At 42.9% G+C, this 25,425-nt stretch overlaps 1 protein-coding gene across 4 annotated transcripts in view; it reads right to left on the bottom strand.

Annotated features, from left to right (window-relative positions):
• MAP4K4 (mitogen-activated protein kinase kinase kinase kinase 4) overlaps positions 1–25,425 on the bottom strand; it is a 241,511-nt gene that overhangs the window by 42,491 nt on the left and 173,595 nt on the right. For all 4 annotated transcript variants that reach the window (XM_074964827.1, XM_074964835.1, XM_074964838.1 and 1 more), the window contains exons 13-15: positions 15,522–15,683; positions 13,377–13,463; positions 12,575–12,772 (exon numbers count right to left, since the gene is read on the bottom strand). In XM_074964827.1, the coding sequence (XP_074820928.1) occupies positions 12,575–12,772; positions 13,377–13,463; positions 15,522–15,683 (447 nt within the window). The remainder of the gene's footprint in view (positions 1–12,574; positions 12,773–13,376; positions 13,464–15,521; positions 15,684–25,425) is intronic.

Raw genomic sequence — 25,425 nt, forward strand, 5'->3', positions numbered from 1 at the left:
AAGCAGGTTCAAGTCTTCTATGAGCAGAGATTTCAGAGACCCTTCTTGTCAATGTGATTATAACTAGACATCTTTATGGGAAAAAAAATATACAGGGATTGGTTTGTTAGCACTTGTAGCAATATTGGGCTGTATTAGGAGGAGCATTGCCAGCAGATCGAGGGAAGTGATTATTCCCCTCTGTTCGGCACGGGTGAGGCCACACCTGGAGAAGTGTGTCCAATTTTGGTCCCCGCACTACAGAAGGGATGTGGACAAATGGGAGAGAGTCCAGGGGAGGGCAACAAAAATGATTAGAGGGCTGGGGCACATGACTTACAAGGAGAGGCTGAGGAAACTCGGGTTATTTAGTCTGCAGAAGAGAAGAGTGAGGGGGGATTTGATAGCAGCCTTCAACTACCTGAAGGGGGGTTCCAAAGAGGATGGAGCTAGGCTATTCTCAGTGGTGGCAGATGACAGAACAAGAAGCAATGGTCTCAAGTTGCAGGGGGGAGGTTTTGGTTGGATATGAGGAAACACTATTTCACTAGGAGGGTGGTGAAGCACTGGAATGAGTTACCTAGGGAAGCGGTGGAAACTCCACCTTCGAAGTTTTTAAGGCTCGGCTTGACAAAGCCCTGGCTGGGATGATTTAGTTGGGGATTGGTCCTGCTTTGAGCAGGGGGTTGGACTAGATGACCTCCTGAGGTCTCTTCCAACCCTGATATTCTATGATTCTATGAGTAGATCTCAAGCAGGAAAGACAAAGCAGCACATTTCCTCAAACCAATAATCAGATGTAAGGAATCTCATCACTTTATGTTAGTGTTTAATGATGAATCATGAGATGCCATGGTGAAGATGTTAGGCCCAAATCCATAAATGCTGGAAGGTTGTGTTTTCTAGACTTGATCATCTATCTTGACATCAGTAGGAGAAATCCATCTGATCCCCTTCGTAGGCCAAGAAAAAGGAAGGCCTGTGTGACGCTAGAAGAGTCTCTACTGTTTTGAAGGAAAGGCATACTTGTGGCACCTTAGAGACTAACAAATTTATTTGAGCATAAGCTTTCGTGAGCTACAGCATATCATCCCAACATATTTATGATTTGCTGCTCAACAGTCCAGCTGTTAGGCTCAGGTAGCCTGAACCGGGATGCATTAGTAGGCCAGAGAACAGGAGTTCCTGCCTCCTGTGTAGATGAATGGAGCCTTCTGAGATATCTCCATTACATCCAAGAACCATGGTGCTGTTGGCCATTTTGGAGCGATAAGAATGACTGAACATACTTCTTTCTGATATTATGAATAATTCTTTCTCGTACAGCGGTTCTCAAACTGGGGGTCATGAGGTTATTACCAGGGGGTCGCGAGCTGTAATCCTCCTTGGACTTCGCTGGAGTGGGGAAGAAACTCCAGCTAGTAGGCATAGGGAGTCAATGGGCCCCTCTACCACACAAAAAGAAAAGGAGTACTTGTGGCACCTTAGAGACTAACCAATTTATTTGAGCATAAGCTTTCGTGAGCTACAGCTCGAAAGCTTATGCTCAAATAAACTGGTTAGTCTCTAAGGTGCCACAAGTACTCCTTTTCTTTTTGCGAATACAGACTAACACGGCTGTTACTCTGAAATCTACCACACACACAAAGAACGGCCATACTGGGTCAGACCAAAGGTCCATCTAGCCCAGTATCCTGTCTTCCAACAGTGGCCAATGCCAGGTGCCCCACAGGGAATGAACAGAACAGGTAATCATCAAGTGATCCTTTCCCTGTTGCTCATTCCCAGCTTCTGGCAAACAGAGGCTAGGGTCACCACCCCTGCCCATCCTGTCTAAAAAGCTTTGATGGACCTATCCTCCGTGAATTTATCTAGTTCTTTTTTTAACCCTATTATAGTCTTGGCCTTCACAACATCCTCTGGCAAGGAGTTCCACAGGTTGACTGTGTGTTGTGTGACAAAATACTTCCTTTTGTTTGCTTTGAACCTGCTGCCTATTAATTTCATTTGGTGATCCCTAGTTCTTGTGTTATGAGAAGAAATAAATAACACTTCCTTATTTACTTTCTCCACACCAGTCATAATTTTATAGACCTCTTATCATATCCCCCCTTTGTCATCTTTTTTCCAAGCTGAAAAGTCCAGTCTTATTAATCTCTCCTCATATGGCAGATTCTCCATGCCTCTAATCATTTTTGTTGCCCTTTTCTGAACCTTTTCCAATTCCAATATATCTTTTTTGAGATGGGGCAATCACATCTGCATGCAGTATTCAAGATGTGGGCGTACCATGGATTTATATAGAGGCAATATGATATTTTCTGTCATATTATCTATGTCTTTCTTAATGATTCCCAACATTCTGTTAGCTTTTTTGACTGCCGCTGCACATTGAGTGGATGTTTTCAAAGAACTATCCACTATGACTCCAAGATCTCTTTCTTGAGTGGTAACAGCTAATTTAGATCCCATCATTTTATAGGTATAGTTGGGATTATGTTTTCCAATGTGCATTACTTTACATTTATCAACATTGAATTTCATCTGCCATTTTGTTGCCCAGTCATCCAGTTTTGAGAGATCCTTTTGTAGCTCTTTGCAGTCTGCCTGGGACTTAACTATCTTGAGTAGTTTTGTATCATCTGCAAATTTTTCCACCTCATTGTTTACCCCTTTTTCCAGATCATAGAATCATAGAATATCAGGGTTGGAAGGGACCTCAGGAGCTCATCTAGTCCAACCCCCTGCTCAAAGCAGGACCAATCCCCAATCAAATCATCCCAGCCAGGGCTTTGTCAAGCCTGACCTTAAAAACTTCTAAGGAAGGAGATTCTACCACCTCCCTAGGTAACGCATTCCAGTGTTTCACCACCCTCCTAGTGAAAAAGTTTTTCCTAATATCCAACCTAAACCTCCCCCACTGCAACTTGAGACCATTACTCCTTGTCCTGTCCTCTTCTACCACTGAGAATAGTCTAGAACCATCCTCTCTGGAACCACCTCTCAGGTAGTTGAAAGCAGCTATCAAATCCCCCCTCCTCATTCTTCTCTTCTGCAGACTAAACAATCCCAGTTCCCTCAGCCTCTCCTCATAAGTCATGTGTTCCAGACCCTTAATCATTTTTGTTGCCCTTCGCTGGACTCTCTCCAATTTATCCACGTCCTTCTTGTAGTGTGGGGCCCAAAACTGGACACAGTACTCCAGATGAGGCCTCACCAATGTCGAATAGAGGAGAACGATCACGTCCCTCGATCTGCTCGCTATGCCCCTACTTATACATCCCAAAATGCCATTGGCCTTCTTGGCAACAAGGGCACACTGCTGACTCATATCCAGCTTCTCGTCCACTGTAACCCCTAGGTCCTTTTCCGCAGAACTGCTGCCTAGCCATTCGGTCCCTAGTCTGTAGCTGTGCATTGGGTTCTTCCGTCCTAAGTGCAAGACCCTGCACTTATCCTTATTGAACCTCATCAGGTTTCTTTTGGCCCAATCCTCCAATTTGTCTAGGTCCCTCTGTATCCTATCCCTGCCCTCCAGCGTATCTACCACTCCTCCCAGTTTAGTATTATCCGCAAATTTGCTGAGAGTGCAATCCACACCATCCTCCAGATCATTTATGAAGATATTGAACAAAACCGGCCCCAGGACCGACCTCTGGGGCACTCCACTTGACACCGGCTGCCAACTAGACATGGAGCCATTGATCACTACTCGTTGAGCCCGACAATCTAGCCAACTTTCTACCCACCTTATAGTGCATTCATCCAGCCCATACTTCTTTAACTTGCTGACAAGAATACTGTGGGAGACCGTGTCAAAAGCTTTGCTAAAGTCAAGAAACAATACATCCACTGCTTTCCCTTCATCCACAGAACCAGTAATCTCATCATAGAAGGCGATTAGATTAGTCAGGCATGACCTTCCCTTGGTGAATCCATGCTGACTGTTCCTGATCACTTTCCTCTCGTGTAAGTGCTTCAGGATTGATTCCTTGAGGACCTGCTCCATGATTTTTCCGGGGACTGAGGTGAGGCTGACTGGCCTGTAGTTCCCAGGATCCTCCTTCTTCCCTTTTTTAAAGATTGGCACTACATTAGCCTTTTTCCAGTCATCTGGGACTTCCCCCGTTCGCCATGAGTTTTCAAAGATAATGGCCAATGGTTCTGCAATCACATTCGCCAATTCCTTTAGCACTCTCGGATGCAACTCGTCCAGCCCCAGGGACTTGTGCACGTCCAGCTTTTCTAAATAGTCCCTAACCACCTCTTTCTCCACAGAGGGCTGGCCGTCTACTCCCCATGTTGTGATGCCCAGCGCAGCAGTCTGGGAGCTGTCCTTGTTAGTGAAGACAGAGGCAAAAAAAGCATTGAGCACATTAGCTTTTTCCACATCCGCTGTCACTAGGTTGCCTCCCTCATTCAGTAAAGGGCCCACACTTTCCTTGGCTTTCTTCTTATTGCCAACATACCTGAAGAAACCCTTCTTGTTACTCTTAACATCTCTTGCTAGCTGCAGCTCCAGGTGCGATTTGGCCCTCCTGATTTCATTCCTACATGCCCGAGCAATATTTTTATACTCTTCCCTGGTCAAATGTCCAACCTTCCACTTCTTTAAGCTTCTTTTTTATGTTTAAGATCCGCTAGGATTTCACCGTTAAGCCAAGCTGGTCGCCTGCCATATTTACTATTCTTTCGACACATCGGGACGGTTTGTCCCTGTAACCTCAACAGGGATTCCTTGAAATACAGCCAGCTCTCCTGGACTCCTTTCCCCTTCATGTTAGTCCCCCAGGGGATCCTACCCATCCGCTCCCTGAGGGAGTCAAAGTCTGCTTTCCTGAAGTCCAGGGTCCGTATCCTGCTGCTTACCTTTCTTCCCTGTGTCAGGATCCTGAACTCGACCAACTCATGGTCACTGCCTCCCAGATTCCCGTCCACTTTTGCTTCCCCCACTAATTCTTCCCTGTTTGTGAGCAGCAGGTCAAGAAAAGCTCCCCCCCAGTTGGCTCGTCTAGCACTTGCACCAGGAAATTGTCCCCTACGCTTTCCAAAAACTTCCTGGATTGTCTATGCACCGCTGTATTGCTCTTCCAGCAAATATCAGGAAAATTAAAGTCACCCATGAGAACCAGGGCGTGCGATCTAGTAGCTTCTGCGAGTTGCCAGAAGAAAGCCTCATCCACCTCATCCTCCTGGTCTGGTGGTCTATAGCAGACTCCCACCACTACATCACTCTTGTTGCTCACACTTCTAAACTTAATCCATAGACACTCAGGTTTTTCTGCAGTTTCGTACCGGAGCTCTGAGCAGTCATACTGCTCCCTTACATACAGTGTTACTCCACCACCTTTTCTGCCCTGCCTGTCCTTCCTGAACAGTTTATAACCATCCATGACAATACTCCAGTCATGTGAGTTATCCCTCTCTCTTTCCCACACACATGCAGGCTATAAATATCTTCTTTAAAAAGATAAATACATTGTGAAGCTCCTCAGCGTATCAAATCATAGCTGGGATCCTTCTTTCCCTTCAGCTTACTCCATTTAGCCTGCTCAGACATGATAGGGGACAGGGGAACAAACAAACAGAAAGGGCTAAGTGGTTCTGTCCATGGACAGGACCCCCTGAAATCTCAGTACCTGATGGAAGAAGAAAATGGGAAGAAAAGATTTTGCCCCAAAATCTGCTTTAAAAAGATGATGCTAATGAATAAGACAAGTGCTCAACTACCACTGTGCTTCCACTCCCACAGGCTCAGAATCTGAGACACAGGCAGAAGGATTGGGCCAAGCCCCAGGGCTTTGCAAACAAGCCTGAACTGCCTCCAGCATAAGCAGGAAGAGACTACAGGAGAGGACAAGACCTAGAAACACAGCATATGAGGAATCCATATAGTAGCACCTGTGGTAAGTAAAGCATGTGTTAACCGTATTCCTCTGGTAAAAAGTAGCAATACTTTAACAATGATTAAGGGTAGTGCTAAAGATGTACTGAAAGCTGTTCTATTATTTTCAATGTGCATTTTTGCTCAACACCCCTGAAGGTATTTTTATTCTCCTTCCAGAACATATTTAAGTTGGGGGCCTGAGGTTGCCACATGATATGCACTAATCTACAATTATGAGTACCACTAAGTATCCAGATGAAACGCACTGACTAAAATGGGAGTTGAGAGCACGCAGCACTTCCTAGGATCAGGGCCCGATACTTTCACATCAGTAGCACAGGATGCCATAATGGAATATTTAATTCACTAATGTCACTTGTAAAGCACAGACTTACATTAATGGAAAGAAATAACTAGCAGTACTGGTTAAAGCAATCAGCAATTGTGTGAGCAGGTGGTGTGCAAGCTTCCTCACACAATATACCAATGCTCTTCAATTTACCCAGCCAAAACCTTGCTTTCTCAGTCCTTAAGCAGTTAAAAATAGAGACCACCAACTGTGCCAAACTAAGAGGAAGTTACTTACTTTGTGGTAACAGGAGGTTCTTCAAGACATGTGGTTGTTATCTGTATTCCTCCGTGAGTGCACATGTGCTCCATGCATCCGGAGTAGGAGAATTCTTGCAAGCAGTGTCTGTTGGTCCACTCATGAGCCCTTGCCTTCTTCACGCTTCCAAGTGAAAGCATAAAGAGTGGCGTGGACCAACTCCAGTTCCTTCTCTACCATGAATCCAGTAAAGATCCGAAGCAGAGGGGAAGGAGGGCAGATAGTGGAATACAGATAGGGACCACACATCTTGAAGAACCTCCAGTTACCACAAGAACTTTCTGTTCTTCTTTGAGTGCTGGTCCCAATGTGTATTCCACTGTGGGTGAGTGACAGGCAGTACTCAAACAGGAGAGGGTGCGAGGATGCTGACAGCAAAGCCACTTGGAGGACTGCTGTCCCAAAGGATGCATCAGAGGAGTTCTGCACTAGAGCATAATGTCTCGCAAACATGTGGCTGGAACGTCACGTAGCTGCCCCTAGTGATGCCAGTGAAGTTGCTTGTGCTTTTGCAGAATGAGTCCTCACCCCATGAGTTGGAGGAAGATGCAACAACTGGTAACAGAGCAGGATACAGACCAAGATGCATTCAGAGATCCTCTGGGAGGATACAACTTGACCTCAGACTTGTTCTGTATAGCACAAAACAATCTAGGTGGTTTTCTCATTGTTTTGTCCTTTGCAGGAGGAAGGTGAGAACTCTTCATATGTAGAAATCTCCTCTCTTCCTCCGATGCATGTGATTTCAGAAAAACACAGGTAAGTGGATGGATTGGTTTACATGAAACTCCAAAACTACTTTGCAGGAGAATTTTGGATGTAGTCATAAAGAGACTTTGTGTACGGTGGATCTGCTATCAGTAATTCAAGCTCACTTACCCTTTTGGCTGAGGTGATGGCCATAAGGAATGCCACTTTCATTGATAAGTGGGACATGGAACATGTAATTAATGGCTCGAAGGGAATCTTAGCAAGACAAGATTTAAGTCCCAATGAGGAGTAGGTTTCCTTACTGGCGGGAAAATTCTGATTAGGCCCTTTAAGAATCTGACAGTCAACGGGTGAGTGAAAATTGAATAACCAGGCTGATGGTGGAAAGTATGCACGGATTGTTGCCAGGTGAACTTGAACAGAAGTCAGGGAAAGCCCAGCTGTTATGAGAAAAAGATGATAATCCAAAATGAGGGGAATATCTGCTGACCCACGAGATACGTGGTTCTGCTACACCAAGATGGAAAAATGCTTCCATTTGACAGACTAGCATTTCCTAGCGGAGTCTTTTCTGCTCTTATATAGAAATGGCTCTCAATAGTTCTAGACTACTGTACCCTTTCAGGAGTCTGATTTGTCTTGCATACCTCCAAGTTTCACCTCACCTAAAAACTATTTGCTTACAAAATGAAACATAAAAATATAAAAGTGTCACAGCACACTATAGCTGAAAATTTGCTTACTTTCATTTTTACCATATAATTATAAAATAAATCAATTGGAATATAAATATTGCACTTACATTTCAGTGTACACAGCAGTATAAACAAGTCATTGTCTGTATGAAATTTTAGTTTGTACTAACTTTGCTAGTGCTTTTTATGTAACCTTTTGTAAAACTAGGCAAATATCTAGATGAGTTGATGCACCCCCGGAAGACCTCTGCATACCCCCAGAGCTACACGTATTCCTGGTTGAGAATCACTGTTATAAAGGATGGTTTGTACAGCTTCAGAGCAGTAATGTTCTAATGTTGATGCCCATCCACACACCAAGTCTTGAGATGAAACTCTTCAGGGCTGGGATGCTTGACCCTGCCCTTCTCCCAAGTCAAGAGATCAGGAAAGGACCGGATGCTGATTTGAGGAAGAGATGACAGTTGTAAGAAATTTGAGAACCAAAACTTTCTGGGCCAATTGGGGATGATGAGGAGACTCGTGCCCTGTCCTGACAAACTTTCCATAAGACCTGGTAGGAGCAGTAAGGGAGGAGAGGCACAGCACAGATGGTCTGACCAGGGGAGAAGAAAAGCATTGCCTTCAGAGTGTAGATCTGGAGCTCCTCTGGAACAGTTCATGTTGCATTTCTTGTTCGCCTGAGAGGTGAACAGATCCAAGTTGGGGATCCGCCACTGAGCAAAGATTCTGTTCACTACTGAATCGTGCAATTCCCACTTGTGAGCAATGGCGAAATGCCTGCTGACGGTGCCTGCCAACACATTCTGAGTTACTGGAAGGTAAGATACCGACACAGGGTGATTCAACTCCTGATACACCAATTCCATAGGGAGACTGTGTCTACATATAAGGGGTGGATCTCACCCTTCCATGTTTGTTGATGTAAAAGACGGAGGTCATATTGTCTGATATTTATGAAGACATGGTGGGACTGGATAAATTGCAGAAAAACTTCACAAGCTTTTTGGACTGCCTAGAGTTCTGGAAGGTTGATGTGCATCCTGTCCTCTTGAGGTGCCCAAGTACCCTGTGCCATGTGGCTTTCCCTGTGGGCTCCCCAGCCTGAAAGGGAGAAGTGTCTGTTATGATCACTTTGTCCGGCGAGGCTGCTGGGAAGGGGACACCCACACATCTCTGATGTAGTGGAAAGATCCCCATCGGGTAAGGCATTACTCTGGAAGGAATTGTAACCAGGATATTCATGCTGTGATTGGTTGGTGAAAACACGGCCTGGAGCCATGCCTGAAAGCAACATAGATGGAGGCTGGCAAATGGGATAGCATAAGCGCATGAAACCATGTGCCCCAGGAGAGAAAGAAAAGTTCTGACTGGAGCATGAGGGTTATGCATAACCTGATCTATCAGAGTACTCATGGTGCAAAACCTGTCCCTTGGTGGATAAACTCTTGCAATGAGTGAATCTAGGGAGGCCCGGATGAAATCTACAGTCTGTATCATTCTGAGGATAGACTATTTCAAGTTCAGCCGGACTTCTAGGGAAGAAAGTAGTTGAAGCCATTAATGAGGTTGATTCCTAGGCTTCCTGATGTGTCCTGGCAATGAGAAGACAATCATTGAGATGGGTAAGACAGTGAAGCCGTTCCATTTGAAATGAGCTGCTACTACCAGAAAGACATTGGTGAAGGTCCTGGGGGCAATGGTGAGGCTGAATGGGAGAAACCTGTACTGGAAGTTGTTGGGGCCCTGCCTGTGGGCGGGGTGAATATCCATTGAAAGTAAGCGTCCTTCATATTGAGAGATGTAGACCAAAAGTCTTCTTCTAAGGATGGGATTACTGATGCCAGAGTGACTATGTGAAATTTCATCTTGCAAATAAAGCGATCAGAGATCCAGAGATCCTGCAGAGATCCAGGACAAGTCTCCAACCTCCCTTATTTTTGGGAACTAGAAATATGTACAGTAAAAAAGTTTCCCTTGGTGTTGAAGTATGTGCTCTATTGCTCTTTGCTGGAGGAGGGATTCCACCCCCTGCTGGAGAATCTACATCAGAGAATGGTCCCAGGAGGAGGACAGGGATGGGGCTTTTGGGGCAGGTGTATATATGCCCTGGAAGCACAGGGTGGCCCTGAAGTCTTTTAAAGTATGTAAGGACTCATCCATCTTCTCATTGAAAAGTTGGGCTTCATCAAAAGGGTAAACTCTCCATTGTGTTTTGGACCTCCCTGGGAAATCCCGAAGCACGTAGCCATGATTCACGGTGCATCACTGCCATTGACATCGACCCACATGATGTATCCGCTGCATCAACCATGGATTAAAGTGTTGTTCTGGCCACCAGCGTATATCTTTTAATGAGAGCCTGGAAGTAAGCTCTGTCTTGCTTTGGTAGTTTGTCTACTAAGTCTGTGAATTTGGAATCATTCAGATAGCTGTCCTTAGTCAACAGTGACTGATCATTCACTATATGAAATTGAAGGCCAGAAAAAAGGCTGGTTTCTTCCCAACAAGACATTTAGCCTCCTTGTCAGAAGGAGTAGATTTAAGATGATGTTATCTAGATGCCTCTGTGGCAGCCTGTACAACCAGAGAGCTCAGTGCAGGGTGGGTAAAGAGAAATTCCACTCCTTTAGCTGGAATGAAATAGTGTTTCTCTGTCCTCTTGCGGGTAGCGACGTATGTGGCTGATGTATGCCAGACTGCTCTAGCAGCTTCCAGACTAGCTTCATTAACTGGAGCTGCTATTTGACTGGATCTGGTGGTTTGCAGGATATCCCAGAGTTTGTGTTGAGAGTCCTGAACCTCCTTGAGGAAGATCTGGAGTTCCTCTACCACCCTTTGCAATAAATCCTGAACTATTTATGATCATCTGGAGGGGATGGAGATGCTTCATCAGGAGTTGAAGACGACAATCTTGTTGGTACTGGCAGAACTGGTTCTTAATCCTCCTCTTCCAGGGGGTCAGGAGGAAACTGACTTTTCCCTCAGAGTGGAATGGTGGAGTGACTCAATGGCATAAAACATGGGCTCTGTATTTCTGGCATACGGGTCCCAGGTTCCCCAGTATGGCCAGTACACTGGGTTAGGAGGGGGTTGCGGGGGTCCCCATAACATGGGGAAATGTCAAGATAGAGGCTGGTACAAGGAGGCTCTGGATCTCCTGTCTGGACTAACATGTCTCAGAGGAGAAGATGATAGCTCCTCTGGTGGTTCAGATTTTCACAAAGAAGAGAAGAAAGGCTCCGGATCCAATGGAGATACCAACGGTTCCGACAGAGGAAAGGCCCAGCTGGCAGATGGAAGAGGGCATAGGCTTCTCTCAACAGTAACCTCTCCTGAGAGAATGTCCTGATGATGGGGGGAACTGAAACTCGGGAAGAGCAAAGACGTCTTCTGGTGTAGTATAAGTCTCTGACCTCCCTAGAGCAAGGGGTAGGATCCACTCGTGCCAAAGAGGGCAGAGGAGGGAGGCTCCGTGTGGCCAGAGTGAGAGACAGTGATGGCACCGCCAGCAGGAGCCCTTAGGGGTTGAACAAGCAGATTTGCTCAATTTAGGCAGAGCTGTGTTGGACGTCTTCGAAGCAGACGTCGAGGGAGACCTGCTCTTATGCTTCTGTGAGCATTCTTTGCCTTCCCAACAAGGCCACAACAGGGCGTCTGTGGGTATGGATTACCATGTAACAGAGTTGGACCTCATGACGGGAGGCACATACCATGTTGATTCAGGCAATGTACCAGGAGTCCCTCAGCCTGAGTCCAACTGTGACCGCACGGCTTTCTTCATGGCATAATCCAATACCTGTAATGGAGTGGGAGGCAGGGAATCTATCTCACTAGGAAAAAAAAAACTGGTAAAATCTATAAAAACTATTAAAAACTTACTAACTGTAAGGAACTATACACAAAAGGCACTAAGGCAATCTTTGAAATATTTACAGATTGAAGTCCAAAGGAGAGCTGCAGACACTGAAGGTTCCAACCAAGGTCATGCAGTGGTAAGAAGGAACTGGAGAGGCAGTCGGTCTGCTCCACTCTTTATTCCTTCAGTTGGAAGCACAAGGAAGGCCAGGCCACATGCGCAGACCAGCAGACACTACTTGCAAGAATTCTATAACTTCAGCTGCAGGGAGTGCATGTGCACCCACAGTGACATACACAGAGGGACCAGCACTTGAAGTAGTGCTGCTTGTGATAAAAATACATGCCCACTACAAAGTAGGTGAAACTACTGTGATTTAACAAACTTGAAACCAATTCTCACCACTGCTCTCGTTGAGAACTTTTCCTTCCATCCTTTATATGTCAGCCTCCCTGGGCCTCGGAGCCTGGGGATCTAGCCTGAGCCAGAACATCTGCTCTGCTCATTTTAGTTCTGCAGCACGAGCCTGGGTCAGTTGACCCGGGATCTGAGACTCGCTGCCGTGGGATTTTGCTTTGTTTTGTTCTGCGCAGATGTACCTTAAGTGACTTAAAAACCTAATTCCAATTTTCAAAAGTGATTTAGGCTTCTAAGTTCCACAGTGAGCCTCAGAGGAGCCTAAGTCACCTCTGAAATGACTACCCAACATCTCATTTTGGTACTTTGGCTTCCAATTCTTTTGAGCCCCGTTATAACAGAATCATAGCTGTCAAGATGTTTGATCACTGAGCACAGACGAGCACATAACGGGAATAATATAAGAGAACAAAAATTACCTCACGTGCTCTTTCAGTAGGTTCATAATGGGATTTAGGCTCAGCGATATGATAGCTTTGTTTATTCCTTTCTTGTTGCTGCTGCTGCTGCCGCCTATGATCATGCTGCAGTGACAGGAGATACGCTTGCTCCTGTTGCAACTGGCGCTGGAGTCTCTCTGCTTGTCGATGCTCCTCCATCTCTCGCCATCTGTATTCCTTTGAGAAAAAGTGTGAGTAATTCAAGACGTGACACAGAACTTATGGAAGATATTTCCCTCTCCATCCCATTAACAAAACTCATTTTTTTCCCCTTAAGTGTAAGGTATAGAGAACTAAGCTGGACCAAAATGGCATATAGGTTTCCTGCTGGGAAAGTTGAGAGTGTTTCGCTATCCTTGACAGAACTGGAGAGCTACAGCAAAATGTATTTTAATAAATCCACTATAATGTTCAAAAAACAGTGATTTGGAACAACACTAGGCCATTGTATCCTGGGGTTAATTTACATATCATGTGTTTTTGATCTGCAGCATAAGCCCTCTAGTTCTTCACTGAATGCCAAGGTCTGTTCAAAAACTTGACCACCAAACCAAAACTGTTCAACTTTAACGTAAATACTCCTCTTACTGCACAGAAAGCAGTATGACCATACAGTCCTTCTCATATGTGCCTGTCAGCCCACTACGCTAGCATAAATGGCCCTTTAATCAAGCTCCAATGTTCATACAGTAGGTGCAGCTGTGTCCGACTAAGGGAAGCCTAGGACTGGCCAGATGAATGAATCCTATAGCTACTGAACAAAACAGATACAGTGCGTTACCAGTAACATGGCCTGCTCCTGGAGCAGCTGCTGCTGAAGAATTTCCAAGTGCCGCTGCTCCTCTTCTAGCTGTCGCCTGATATACTCCTGTCACATAGAAATTACCCAGCAATAAATTTATTCAAAAGGAATGCATCAGAACCACCTAAGTGGAACACCACAAGCTACTTTTCCAGTCATCTTTAGTAATAAATTCCCTTAGTGCTGGATTAATGCCTAGAGAACAATTTAGAAAACCCTATAATCTAAAATTCTTAGTTGGCTGATGTATCCTGTTCGGACTACTGTAATATTCAGGGCATGGGCCATAGCTCGTTTATGTATTTTGAGAGTGGTTTCAAAAAAAGCAAATGCACTTAAGAAAAGTTTTGAGAGTTAAACACAGCAAGTCTTGCTCAATCCAGCCAACACAAATCACATGCAAGTTTTATTTTAAATTAGTTTTTCACGCTTGTGTGATGAACAGTTAGCAACAGCAAGAGCCAGGCTTAGTATAGGCAGACCCTTGTGCAAGCTTCCCCATGGGGGCCCTGCCAAATGCAGTTGACACCTGACCTGCCATCTCCCATACTAGCCCAATCAGAAGCCTCTCCTAAGCAGACACTGCCAATCTTGCTGAATTATGCGATGGTTATGACACAAACAAACATCCACTAGGAAACAGATTTTAGACCAAACAAACTCACTTTCTCTTGTGACCTAGCCATAGTTAAACCTACATCGAGAGGTCAAAAGCGAATATGTTGACCCACTATGTCACTAGGCCCCCTATACCAACCCTAACTATGAAGCACCCTATCCAAGCAGATAACATCCTATCATGCAAGTAATGAAAGTATGTAATATATGCATGCGTGCAACATATATATATATACACACACACACACACACACACACGTACAGTGTATGCATAAAGAAATTAATGGGTCAGTGCTATGGAGACAGGAGCTACAGAAAAGTCTAATGATAGATCAATGATATACACCAGCTTATCACAGGAACCCTGGCAAGTCCACAGGTCAGGTTAAGAAAAATAAAGAAGAAATGTGTTACATTTCTTTAAAATATGTAGCGGCACAATTTGACTCTTCCAGTTAACGATTGCCATCATTGCCACTGCATTTTTGTGATTTCATAATTAGCATCTAAACATTTTAAGTTGCTACTTGGGATAAAAGGCATCTGCCTAAAAGCAAATTACGCTTCATTCATTCATCCCAGTAGGCTCAGATTATTATTTTGTGCCCCATCACTCCCAAATGTCTTAAAACAAAAACAAAAAGTCCATTGCATTCAGAAGGGCAACAGTCCATAACATAAAGGTACCAAACCTTTAAGTAGATGTTAGATATTTCTGGCCAAATCCTGCTCCCACTGAAGTTACTGGGAATTTTGGCCTTGATATCTGTGGAAGCACGATTGGGCCCTTCATTTGGAATGAATATTTAAAGAGTACACAAAGTAATTACTCTGATTAAAGTTTATAACGGGTTTTTAAGTGTGCAGGTTTCATGCATAATTTCCACAGCTCAGTGACACACAGTTTGAAAGACCTCACTTATACTTTAAACATTAAGAACATATTTACAGTACGTAAGATATTCTAAACGTTGTCTGAATTGGCATACACGACTGTGGATTTCCCCCGCGTTCCCAACACAGAAAAGGAAAATACGGTACAACTCAAATTAATATAACGTTACGGGTTCATTTTTCAACTCAGCATATTCAGAGTTATAACTAAGCCTTTGATTTAACTCATCCAACATGCCAAAGCATTACAAATAATATGTCTATCTTCCTCTGAGGTCTTCTGGACCTGGCTGATCCTGTGAGAGCTACTGTTCAACAAGGAGAATCAAGAACCAGTTTTCAGTATTTGTTCAGATTCCATCTTCAGAGGATTTTAGTCAAATGCTGGGTGTAAATTTAGTTTAGAGCCATCTGTGGGTGTCATTTAAGACTTCACTTTGCAAGCAACATGAACGTCACTTTATATCCCCGTAGAGCTTTATGTTCTACTTTTCTGTGTTTTTTGTCAAGGACAACAAAGAGGTCGGCTGGACTCTTCGGTGTTGGTTCTTTTATACTGAACTAATTTTTAAAAAATAGAACAAACCTAATGCACTTGTATCATGGACTCACCTGCTCTCTCTCCACTCTCCTTTTCTCTTCCTCTGCTCTCCTCCTCTCTTCCTCTTCCTTACGCCTCCTCTCCATTTCTTCTAGCCGTCTTTTCTCCTCCTGTTCTCTTCGCCTCTGCTCACGCTCTTGTTGCCTTCGAGCTTCCCGTTCTCTTCTTTGTTGCTAGAGCAAGGGGAAAAAATGAAATGTTACTTTATGGTTACCAAAGAGAGAAAGTTGGGGTTGATTTCTACTGGAAGGCTGGTAAGTAAAGTATGTAGGCCCCAGCAACTAACAAAGGAGTGTGCAGTAAACTATTCCATACATAAGAAGCAAGTATCCTGACATGGTCAGTTATACTCTTGAGCTTCTTCACAAGGCTGCACATAACGTTTTCCCAAACACTAAGAGGTTCACTGCTGCTGCTGCCCCAAGACCAGATGTAAAGCTCAAACTGAAGCATCTTTGAAGAAAGAACGCAGCGAGGCAGTAACATGCTATCAGTCACCTTCTGAATTCCATCAGCCTTTGCCATTATCCAAATTTTGCCAAAAAAAAGAAAATGAAATGAAATCACTACTTTCTGGATCACTTGCAGCAAAAATAACAATCTTATGAATACTTCATAAGTTTTTTAGTCAAGATGATACGTCCTATGCGAAGAATGTATCTGCTGGTGCAACAACCCAACTGATGAAAAGGTGCCATACACTAATTCACTGGCAAAAAAATTTGTTAATGAAGAACTGAGGTTGCCCAGAAGTGCCTCACCTTTCCAGAACATAAAATGCACCTATTTTTAAACCTCTGAAAATCAAGAAACACAGGTTTACATCTTTATGGTCGCATAGATAAGCTTCCAAACACGAATCAAATGTAAGCTGGTGCAGTGATGTCTGCCTGAGTCTGCAGAGAGCCCTGAACAATAGCTCTGAGAGGTGTGAACTGATAGATTCATGTCCATATAGCACAAACTTAGTAAGCAAGACTGATATTTATGCTTCAGTCTAACTGCTGATAATTGTAGCAGAACCGTCCAGCTAATCTTTCTACTTCAAAATCTTAAATTGCCTCCCACGCGTCCTCAAGTGCCAAGAGACCCAGCTGTCTCTGGCTTAGCTGCCAAAACCTATTTCCCCTGACAATTTCTACAACATGCTTACAGGCTTCTAATACAGAATTCTACAACTTGTTGAGAATAAAATGTAGAAGCCATGTAACAAGAGATAACTATAATGATTATTCTTTTTCACATTTAATTAAATAAAAATTCAGTTTTTTAGTTTATCTGAAGTTGCCACAGAATCATGTCTGCTGAGCCAGAGTGCCACAGTAAGCAGGGGCCTTACCAGAGAATTTAGTCAAACCTGTGATGGAGTTCACATGGTCATGGCTATAGGTGTTCTCTCTGTAACTGTGCACACTGAAGCACTAAAGGCCATGCTTCACTCCCCTCCCTTCCTGCACCTGCTGCTTGCTTTGCTGAGTACACACACAACTTGACTGCTCAAGTAAGTAAAAATGCAACTGCTTTTTCCTTCCCACTGGGATCAACACTTTGCCCCAGGTGTAGAGGAGAGTGGTTGAGAGGAAGGTGACTAACGCAGTTTAAGGCTCAGAAATACATAGCTAATGCTCTGCGCTTCCCGTGCTTCTTGACTAGTAGCGCTTCTGGAAGCTATGCAGCTTTCTTAGAGATATTTGTTCACATACACCCACACCACATCTATTGGCAGCATTCCTGCTTTCCTTTAGAGTCACCTGGGGTTCACCACCACCTTTCTTCTCTTCCAATTTCATTAGACATAATTATGCCCTTTTCTCCAGTATGTATTTTACAAGTCTCTACACACACGCCTTTGCACTTTTTCCTCTAAGTAGGCACCTAGATTTTGCTGATCTGAACAACTTCTCTTCAATGAGTAGAGATACAAAAATAGTAAAGGCAGCTCAGGAAAACAGTGGTGTTCTTAGGTTTTACTACTTGTTTTTAAAGCACATTGAAAAGGGTTAAGTGGGCTCTTTTGTTTCAGAATCTACACATCTCTTGTCAAACAAATTCTGTATTTAAGTGAAAACATTCAGGTGCCTCTTGGCTAATCAAATCTCACAGGCTCTAAGTTTTGAAGCAGAACAGTTTGGTTGCCCAGAGAATGCAAGAGGCAACAAACTGTGATTAGTTAAGATGCATGTTTATTAGCTCTAACTCATCTTATACACAATTGCTCTACCACTTCTTAAACATAATTTTTTCAAAGAAAATAATTCTAGGCTTAAGAAAACCTCTTGACCCCAAAAAGCAAAGGCAAAAATACTTTCTGTATACAAATAGTCATCATGGGTCAACATTTTTTTCTAGGTTTCAGAGTAGCAGCTGTGTTCGTCTGTATTCGCAAAAAGAAAAGGAGGACTTGTGGCACCTTAGAGACTAACAAATTTATTTGAGCATAAGCTTTCATGAGCTACAGTGGGGCTGGGTGGGGACATGGAGTGAAGTGCAGATGTGGTTGTCTGGCTCACTGCCCCCCAAAATGGACCCAGCTGAGGGGTCCTGTTCTCTGCACCTACAAGCTCTGTGTTAGACCATGTTCCTGTCGTCTAATAAACCTTCTGTTTTACTGGCTGGCTGAGAGTCACGTCTGACTGCAAAGTTGGGGTGCAGAACCCTCTGGCTTCCCCAGGACCCCGCCTGGGTGGACTTGCTGTGGGAAGCGCACGGAGGGGCAGAGGAACTGAATGCATCCGATGAAGTGAGCTGTAGCTTACAAAAGCTTATGCTCAAATAAATTTGTTAGTCTCTAAAGGTGCCAGAAGTACTCCTTTTCATTTTTTTCTAGTTATTGCTGCGAGGCCAGCAATAAACAAACAAACTGCACCGGTTTGCTGCAGTATCTATATCCCTAACAGGTCATGATAACAGATCTTAAAATTATATTATTCAGATTACTTTCTTGCTATCCTCCTCCCCCATTTTAACTTGAGCTGTTCTCAAAATACTGACAGCTAAAAATCAAGTCAGAGATAGAGACCTATGCTTGCTCTACCTAAAACAAATACTTTACACCAGCTATCAAAGTATATAAATCCTTAATATGCAATTCAATGGCTCATGAGCCACACAGTTGCTTGGTTAGTGTCACTAATAAGCTTGGAGAAAGAACGAACGAAAATGAGAATAATTCAGTTCTAAGGTCCATCTTCATGACATACCCATGCTAGAAATGGAATTGGTATACCATTGGGAAGATAAGAATCCCAGCATGTGTTTCTCATCTTCATGGTTCACGAGATATTGCACCTTCAATCTGACACCAGTCTCTCTGTCTAACAGTATTTATTGACACGATACAGGACATATTGCAAATCTTGGACCAGGGTCTTTCATTCCTTGGAAGATGGACACAGTTTGGGTCAAAAGAAAAGGAGTACTTGTGGCACCTTAGAGACTAACCAATTTATTTGAGCATAAGCTTTCGTGAGCTACAGCTCACTTCATCGGATGCATACTGTGGAAACTGCAGAAGACATTATATACACAGAGACCATGAAACAATACCTCCTCCCACCCCACTCTCCTGCTGGTAATAGCTTATCTAAAGTGATCACTCTCCTTACAATGTGCATGATAATCAAGGTGGGCCATTTCCAGCACAAATCCAGGTTTTCTCACCCCCCCCACCCCCCCAACACACACACACAAACTCACTCTCCTAATGGTAATAGCTCATCCAAACTGACCACTCTCCTTACAATGTGTATGACAATCAAGGTAGGCCATTTCCAGCATAAATCCAAGATTAACCAGAACGTCGGGGGGGGGGGGGGGGGGGGGAACGGACGGACGGACAAGGGGAAATAGCCACTCCCAGTCTCTATTTAAGCCTAAATTAATAGTATCCAATTTGCAAATGAATTCCAATTCAGCAGTTTCTCGCTGGAGTCTGGATTTGAAGTTTTTTTGTTGTAAGATAGCGACCTTCATGTCTGTAATTGGATACTATTAATTTAGGCTTAAATAGAGACTGGAAGTGGCTAAGTCATTATGCAAGGTAGCCTATTTCCCCTTGTTTTTTCCTACCCCCCCCCACCAAGACGTTCTGGTTAAACTTGGATTTATGCTGGAAATGGCCCACCTTGATTGTCATACACATTGTAAGGAGAGTGGTCAGTTTGGATGAGCTATTACCATCAGGAGAGTGAGTTTGTGTGTGTGTGTTGGGGGGGGGGGGTGAGAAAACCTGGATTTGTGCTGGAAGTGGCCCACCTTGATCATCATGCACATTGTGAAGAGAGTGGTCACTTTGGATGGGCTATTACCAGCAGGAGAGTGGGGTGGGAGGAGGTATTGTTTCATGGTCTCTGTGTATATAATGTCTTCTGCAGTTTCCACAGTATGCATCCGATGAAGTGAGCTGTAGCTCACGAAAGCTTATGCTCAAATAAATTGGTTAGTCTCTAAGGTGCCACAAGTACTCCTTTTCTTTTTGCGAATACAGACTAACATGGCTGTTACTCTGAAACAGTTTGGGTCATTTTAATGAGATGAATCTATCATTTCTTGAAGCTATGGAGAGGTTTTTAGCAGTGACTATAAATAGCACCACCTGATAAGATAGCAACAAACAACAAAGGAGTTCAAAATTGACTGGAGGAGTGCGGCACTCTGTACCTCAGAGCAGCAGCCTGGAACCCCCATATTCTCCAATATCATATAATGATGATATGTTTTGTACAAAGTATTCCTTATGAGGTATCATTTTAAAAGTCTTGATCTGTTGAACATTAATATCCTCTTGGATTGTATGTGCTATCATTGTATGTGAAGTTATGGAAGTTTTCCTACGTGTGTGTTACTGAAATATGTTGTGGGAGATGCCCACAGCCAAGCTTTCAGGTATAACAGTGGAGTAGCCAGATGTGCTGATGGCCCATTGAAGGGAATCCACTCTCCCAATGACTAACCATCTCAGAGATAACACGTATATAATGGAGACTGCTTGATCCACACCATAGCTAAAGATCTTTCCAGCAAGCTGGAAGAAACAATAAAAGCAGGGCAAGTGACATCACAACCTGGCCTCACTCCCTCCACAACTCAACACCTGGTAACATGTCTGGAGGACAAAGACTTTGAACTGGGGAGGGTGGTCCTGGGCTGGAAGACAGTTCCAGCTTGTGTATTAAAGATCCGCGAACTGTTTGTGCCATCTGTCAGGATGAGACACTACTTGATTCCTGTTTAGTTTATAGAACTCATATTGCAAATTTACTTTTATTTCTTAGGTAACCAACTTTGATCTCTACGCTTACTGCTTATAATCACTTAAAATCTATCTTTCTGTAGTTCATAAATCTGTTTTATATTTTACCTAAAACAGTGTGTTTTGGTTGAAGTGCTTGTGAAATCTCAGCTCAGTTTACAAAGGCTAGTGTGTGTCCTCTCCACATCGAGGGAGGGATGGACTCGATAATGAACTTACACTGGTCAGGCTTCTGACGAGAGCAAGATAGTACAGTTCTGGGGTGCAAGCCTAGGGAGCTGGGGGCAATTGACTGGAGCCTCTCTCTTGTTGGTTCATGAGTGGCTGGCAAAGCATTCATGTAACTCAATTGGGTGTGCCCCTGCCTGTGGATGTCTGTGTAAGCGCAGTACCTGTCAGAGGTTTGTAGCGTGGCAACAGCATCATGAGGTGGGAGGGATACACCAAAGTTGGTGGGACAGAGGGTTCAGTGGTCCCACAGTCCAGGTTGCACCCTGGGGGTCCCATCACAAGGAACATGTCAGTTTCCCATACCATGATGTAAATAAAAGAATAAAATTCTATTTAAAAAAAAAAATCTTGAGTTTCAACATCCACAGTGCATGTTTACCACCCACTAGAAGATAAAGAAATATGAACTCTGCCACCAATCTGCACTTAAAGCAAATCTCTGAAGCACAACCATGATGTTGTCTGTGTGCCAAAGCACACAAAGGGATGGAGTTTCTCTACACCAGTTCTACCTTCCTGTTAGCACCACTTTAGTGGACTTGCTAAATGGATGGAAGTCTAGGCACCTGCCACTGCTTACCAAGAACACCACCTACCCACGGTCCACCAAATATGCAGAGTCCAACTTATAAGACTTCCCTTTCTTTGAATATGGCCTGTGAAAACCAAGCCACTGAAGCAGCAAACACTAAATACATAGAATTATTTTCAACCAGTGAGGAGAGATGTATTGTAATAAAAACAGAGTAGGCTCAGAGAAGTTTTCAGCATGAATAATGATGCTACTAGCTAGCTACAGATTTCCCTACTTTTAAAGCAAGATGAGCCACCTGACCTCCCACTGGGCACTTGTGCTTTTTAACCTAAGATCACCTCACTGGCTAGACAAACTTTTTTTGAGGAGTGAATACTGACAGGATATGTTCACAATGGCTTTTGGGCTTGACATCAGAAGCATCACTCATGATGGACTTTTTTGGTGTAAGACCAACTGTAAGTGCCGCTAATATAATTTTCTTCTTGATTTTAAAAGTAAGTGCGTTAGTCACTATACCTCTACTTATACATCACAAAAAATACACAAAATTTAGTATATAGCCTGGCTCCTGTACATACGGAGCTGGCTAGGTGGCACAGGCTGTTGCACTGTGGCTCAAGACAGTCTTTCAGATCTTCTTTAGCTGGACGAGAGACATGGTAGTCTAGTACCAACCTTTCATGATGCTGTATGTCAGATGAGCAGATTATTTTCAGACAACTAGCCACTAAAGAAAAGGCAAGCTCCAGAGTGCTGAAAGGAAATTTCTAATAGGTGCAGATAGAGCAATGGTAAAACTGCTAGGATCCTGACAACTGTCCTCTTAATGTCACCCATACCACATTCTAACTCAGCTCTCAGAATGGTTCATGATTTTATAGGTCTGAGCTCACAGACTATGCTGTGTATCATGATTTACCAGAAGGGGGCAATGCAGCTACACATGCAAACTGCTCGTTTGCATATAAAAACAAATACAGTACCCTAGCTCACACAAGAAAACACTATCGATGAATGCGTGGATTAGAATACATATAAAACCACCTCTATATATCTGTCTTATATCCACATGAAGGTAGATATATACATGCATTAATGTTGGTGACGGAGTACTTGGAGGTGGGGAGAGGATAAAATAATCTTATTGGACATGAGTCCACAGTGTAACCAACCCAAAATGTGGGCAATTCAAATGAAGTGGACCTGGATGGAAACCTTTCCTCTTTTAGTGTTGTAAAACAAAGTCCTGGCAAAATCACCCTCTCCACCTCATTGTGCCTAGCTTAATTGGAACCAATTAGATCAGAACCCTCTGAACTGTGGACGTTATTTTTATTATTTGTATTATGGTAGCACTTAGGAGACCTAGTCATAGAGGCTCAGTACTTGCATTGCAACTAGTTCTCATTTTGTAAAATCAAAACTAGACTCGGTTTTGCCAAGCACAAATTCTGATGCTTCTTCATTCCCTTCAAGCCCAGGATTGCTTTTTTCCATTTTGTTGTAGAGAAAAGCTCAGATGCAGGCACATTTAAATAATAATAATAATAAAGTCGAGGACAGCTCAGATTTCTTTTTTTAACCACCTAAGTCTTAAGTGTCATACAAGTGATCGTTATATAAAAGCATATGTCTAACCAAAAACTTGCAAAGCTTCAGATAATCATCTACACTTCAGCAATGTATAATTTCCTCCTTCTAAGTAATTCAGAAATTATAAGGTCTCTGAAACAACTGTTTTCAGTAGTCACTTATATGCCTTTTAAAAGCAATCTTCTCTCTAATACTGCTGAGAATAATGCACTTTTGGCACGTGTCCTAAACGCTGTTCTTGTGGCAGTCTCAGTCAAAACTGTCTAGAATCTGTGCCAGAATTGTAAGAACAAGCGCTCAATTTTAATTTAAGAAAGAAAAAGAAAAAATAGACATGTCGGCAATATGTCCAGGGAGACTACCTATGGTCTAAAACGTTCCTCTAATTCTCACAAGTGAATGTCAAAAACAAATGCCAAAAAATGCAACTTCCACCACTTCCACCAAAAGCAGCACCAGAAACCCAAACCGACAAAAGCCAGGGAATTTGAAAGCGACACTATTCTTAACTCACGTTATTAAGCTTTTCTTTCTTCATAACAAAGTAAGTTAAGAACAAAGGTTCATCCTTTTGGTTTCTTGGCTTTCATCACTCTGTGCCACAATATCAATGTTATCTAAGAACGTTTCTTCCCCTCACCCTCTTAAAGAAGGTTTGTCCTGGCTAAAGTTTTCCTAAGAATCTCTCAGATGGACGGATGCTTCTCCAAGAATAGAAGATCCAAATCAAAAAAAAGTTCAAAAGAACTACATATGCTTGTAAGCATTTTGGTGGGGGCCATGTTCTTTTTTAAACTAATTTCCTATTGATGACAATGCTTTTTTTCTAAAAAAGCTTATATGGTAATTTCACCACAAAAAGTGAGGGAGTTTGGCAGCAGTTATAGATTTGGCAGATGCAGAAGTTTTTCTCCTCCAACTCTTCATGGTCTATTGTGGAACTCTATTCACAAATGCATCAATCCTCAATACGCAGTGTCACTGTGTTGCTAACGTTGTAATCAATCAGTTTGAAGTCTTTTTTTCAGCAGCAAATTATTCAAAATTGTTCTGACTTTTTAAAAAAGGGTGAAAGGATATATTTAAGCAAAAGAAAACATGATTTTATAAACTAAAAAAAAAAAAAAGCTATCCAACATGCATATGCTGGAATAAACTGAAGAGTCAAGTGAAGGATAGGCTATCTAAAGACAGAAAACTAATCATATTGCCACACAGATCCATCCTTGAAGGAGGAAGGTTTATACATATCAAATACTGGGTTTTTTTTAAATACATAAAAACATTCACTTACAGGGCCTTTTTGAAAAGAGTGGGATTGACCTAAATGCAACTTCCACCTGATTTAGCATTTTCATTTTTTTAAGTTTTGCACGTATTTACACACACTCTCTAACACCTAAATAACCCCTTCAATTAAACTTTAGACTCTTTCTAGCAAACAGACACATTGTTCTCTTTCTGTTATTTGCAGCATTCTTCCTTTTGTATTGAGAGCAATTTCAGATTTAAAAGGTCATATTGATCATGGCAGATTAAATGGGTTACATCTCTTCGTTATTAAAAAAAAAGCCTAGAATTAGAGTTTTCAGATGTTTAAAAGAAAAAAAAAGTTTTACTTTTGTATTAAGTGGGATTTCAGATTAACAACATCATGCAGGGGACTAGGCGAGTCATTAGATTAGGGTCACCTCAAAGGTATTAATTCAAATCCTGACTCAAGTAAAAAATAAGCATCTCATTTTAGCTTTCCCCAGTCTGCTTTATGACCAAATAATAAAATTGCTGCACAACTGACAGTCTCTTTAAGACAGGCCAAGACCTGGAATGGCAATGATATTTATCTTGGCAATTTGAGGATGGTGGGGGAGAGACAGAAGAGAAAAGAAGCTTGCATAGCTCCGTCCTGCTGCATATGTGTGGCTGGGTCCTTGCTATCAGTTCCTCCTTATAAAAGCAGTAAATTCACTCACACATTTGAAGGGGGTTGGGGAAAAAGTCTTAAGGTAACCTGCAAAGCTTTTTTGAATTTTATGTTACATTATTGATCATGTTAATACATAATGCAAATCTTAAAGTTATGAATCGTAAATGTATGTGTAAACTTGACGTAGTACGTGGAGCTAATCTGGTCATCGTTGCACTGTTAAACATTATCAGTGCTTGAAAAACTAGATAGCTTTGATGAAGAACTACATGCCAAACGAACAGCTGTAACAGCAAATCAAACAAGGATCTTTGAGGACAATTGGAATTTGACCCTGTACTTCCTGAAGAGCCAAATGATTGGTTTCACTTCATC

Source organism: Natator depressus, chromosome 1 (assembly GCF_965152275.1).
Source record: "Natator depressus isolate rNatDep1 chromosome 1, rNatDep2.hap1, whole genome shotgun sequence".
NCBI lineage: Eukaryota > Metazoa > Chordata > Testudines > Cheloniidae > Natator > Natator depressus.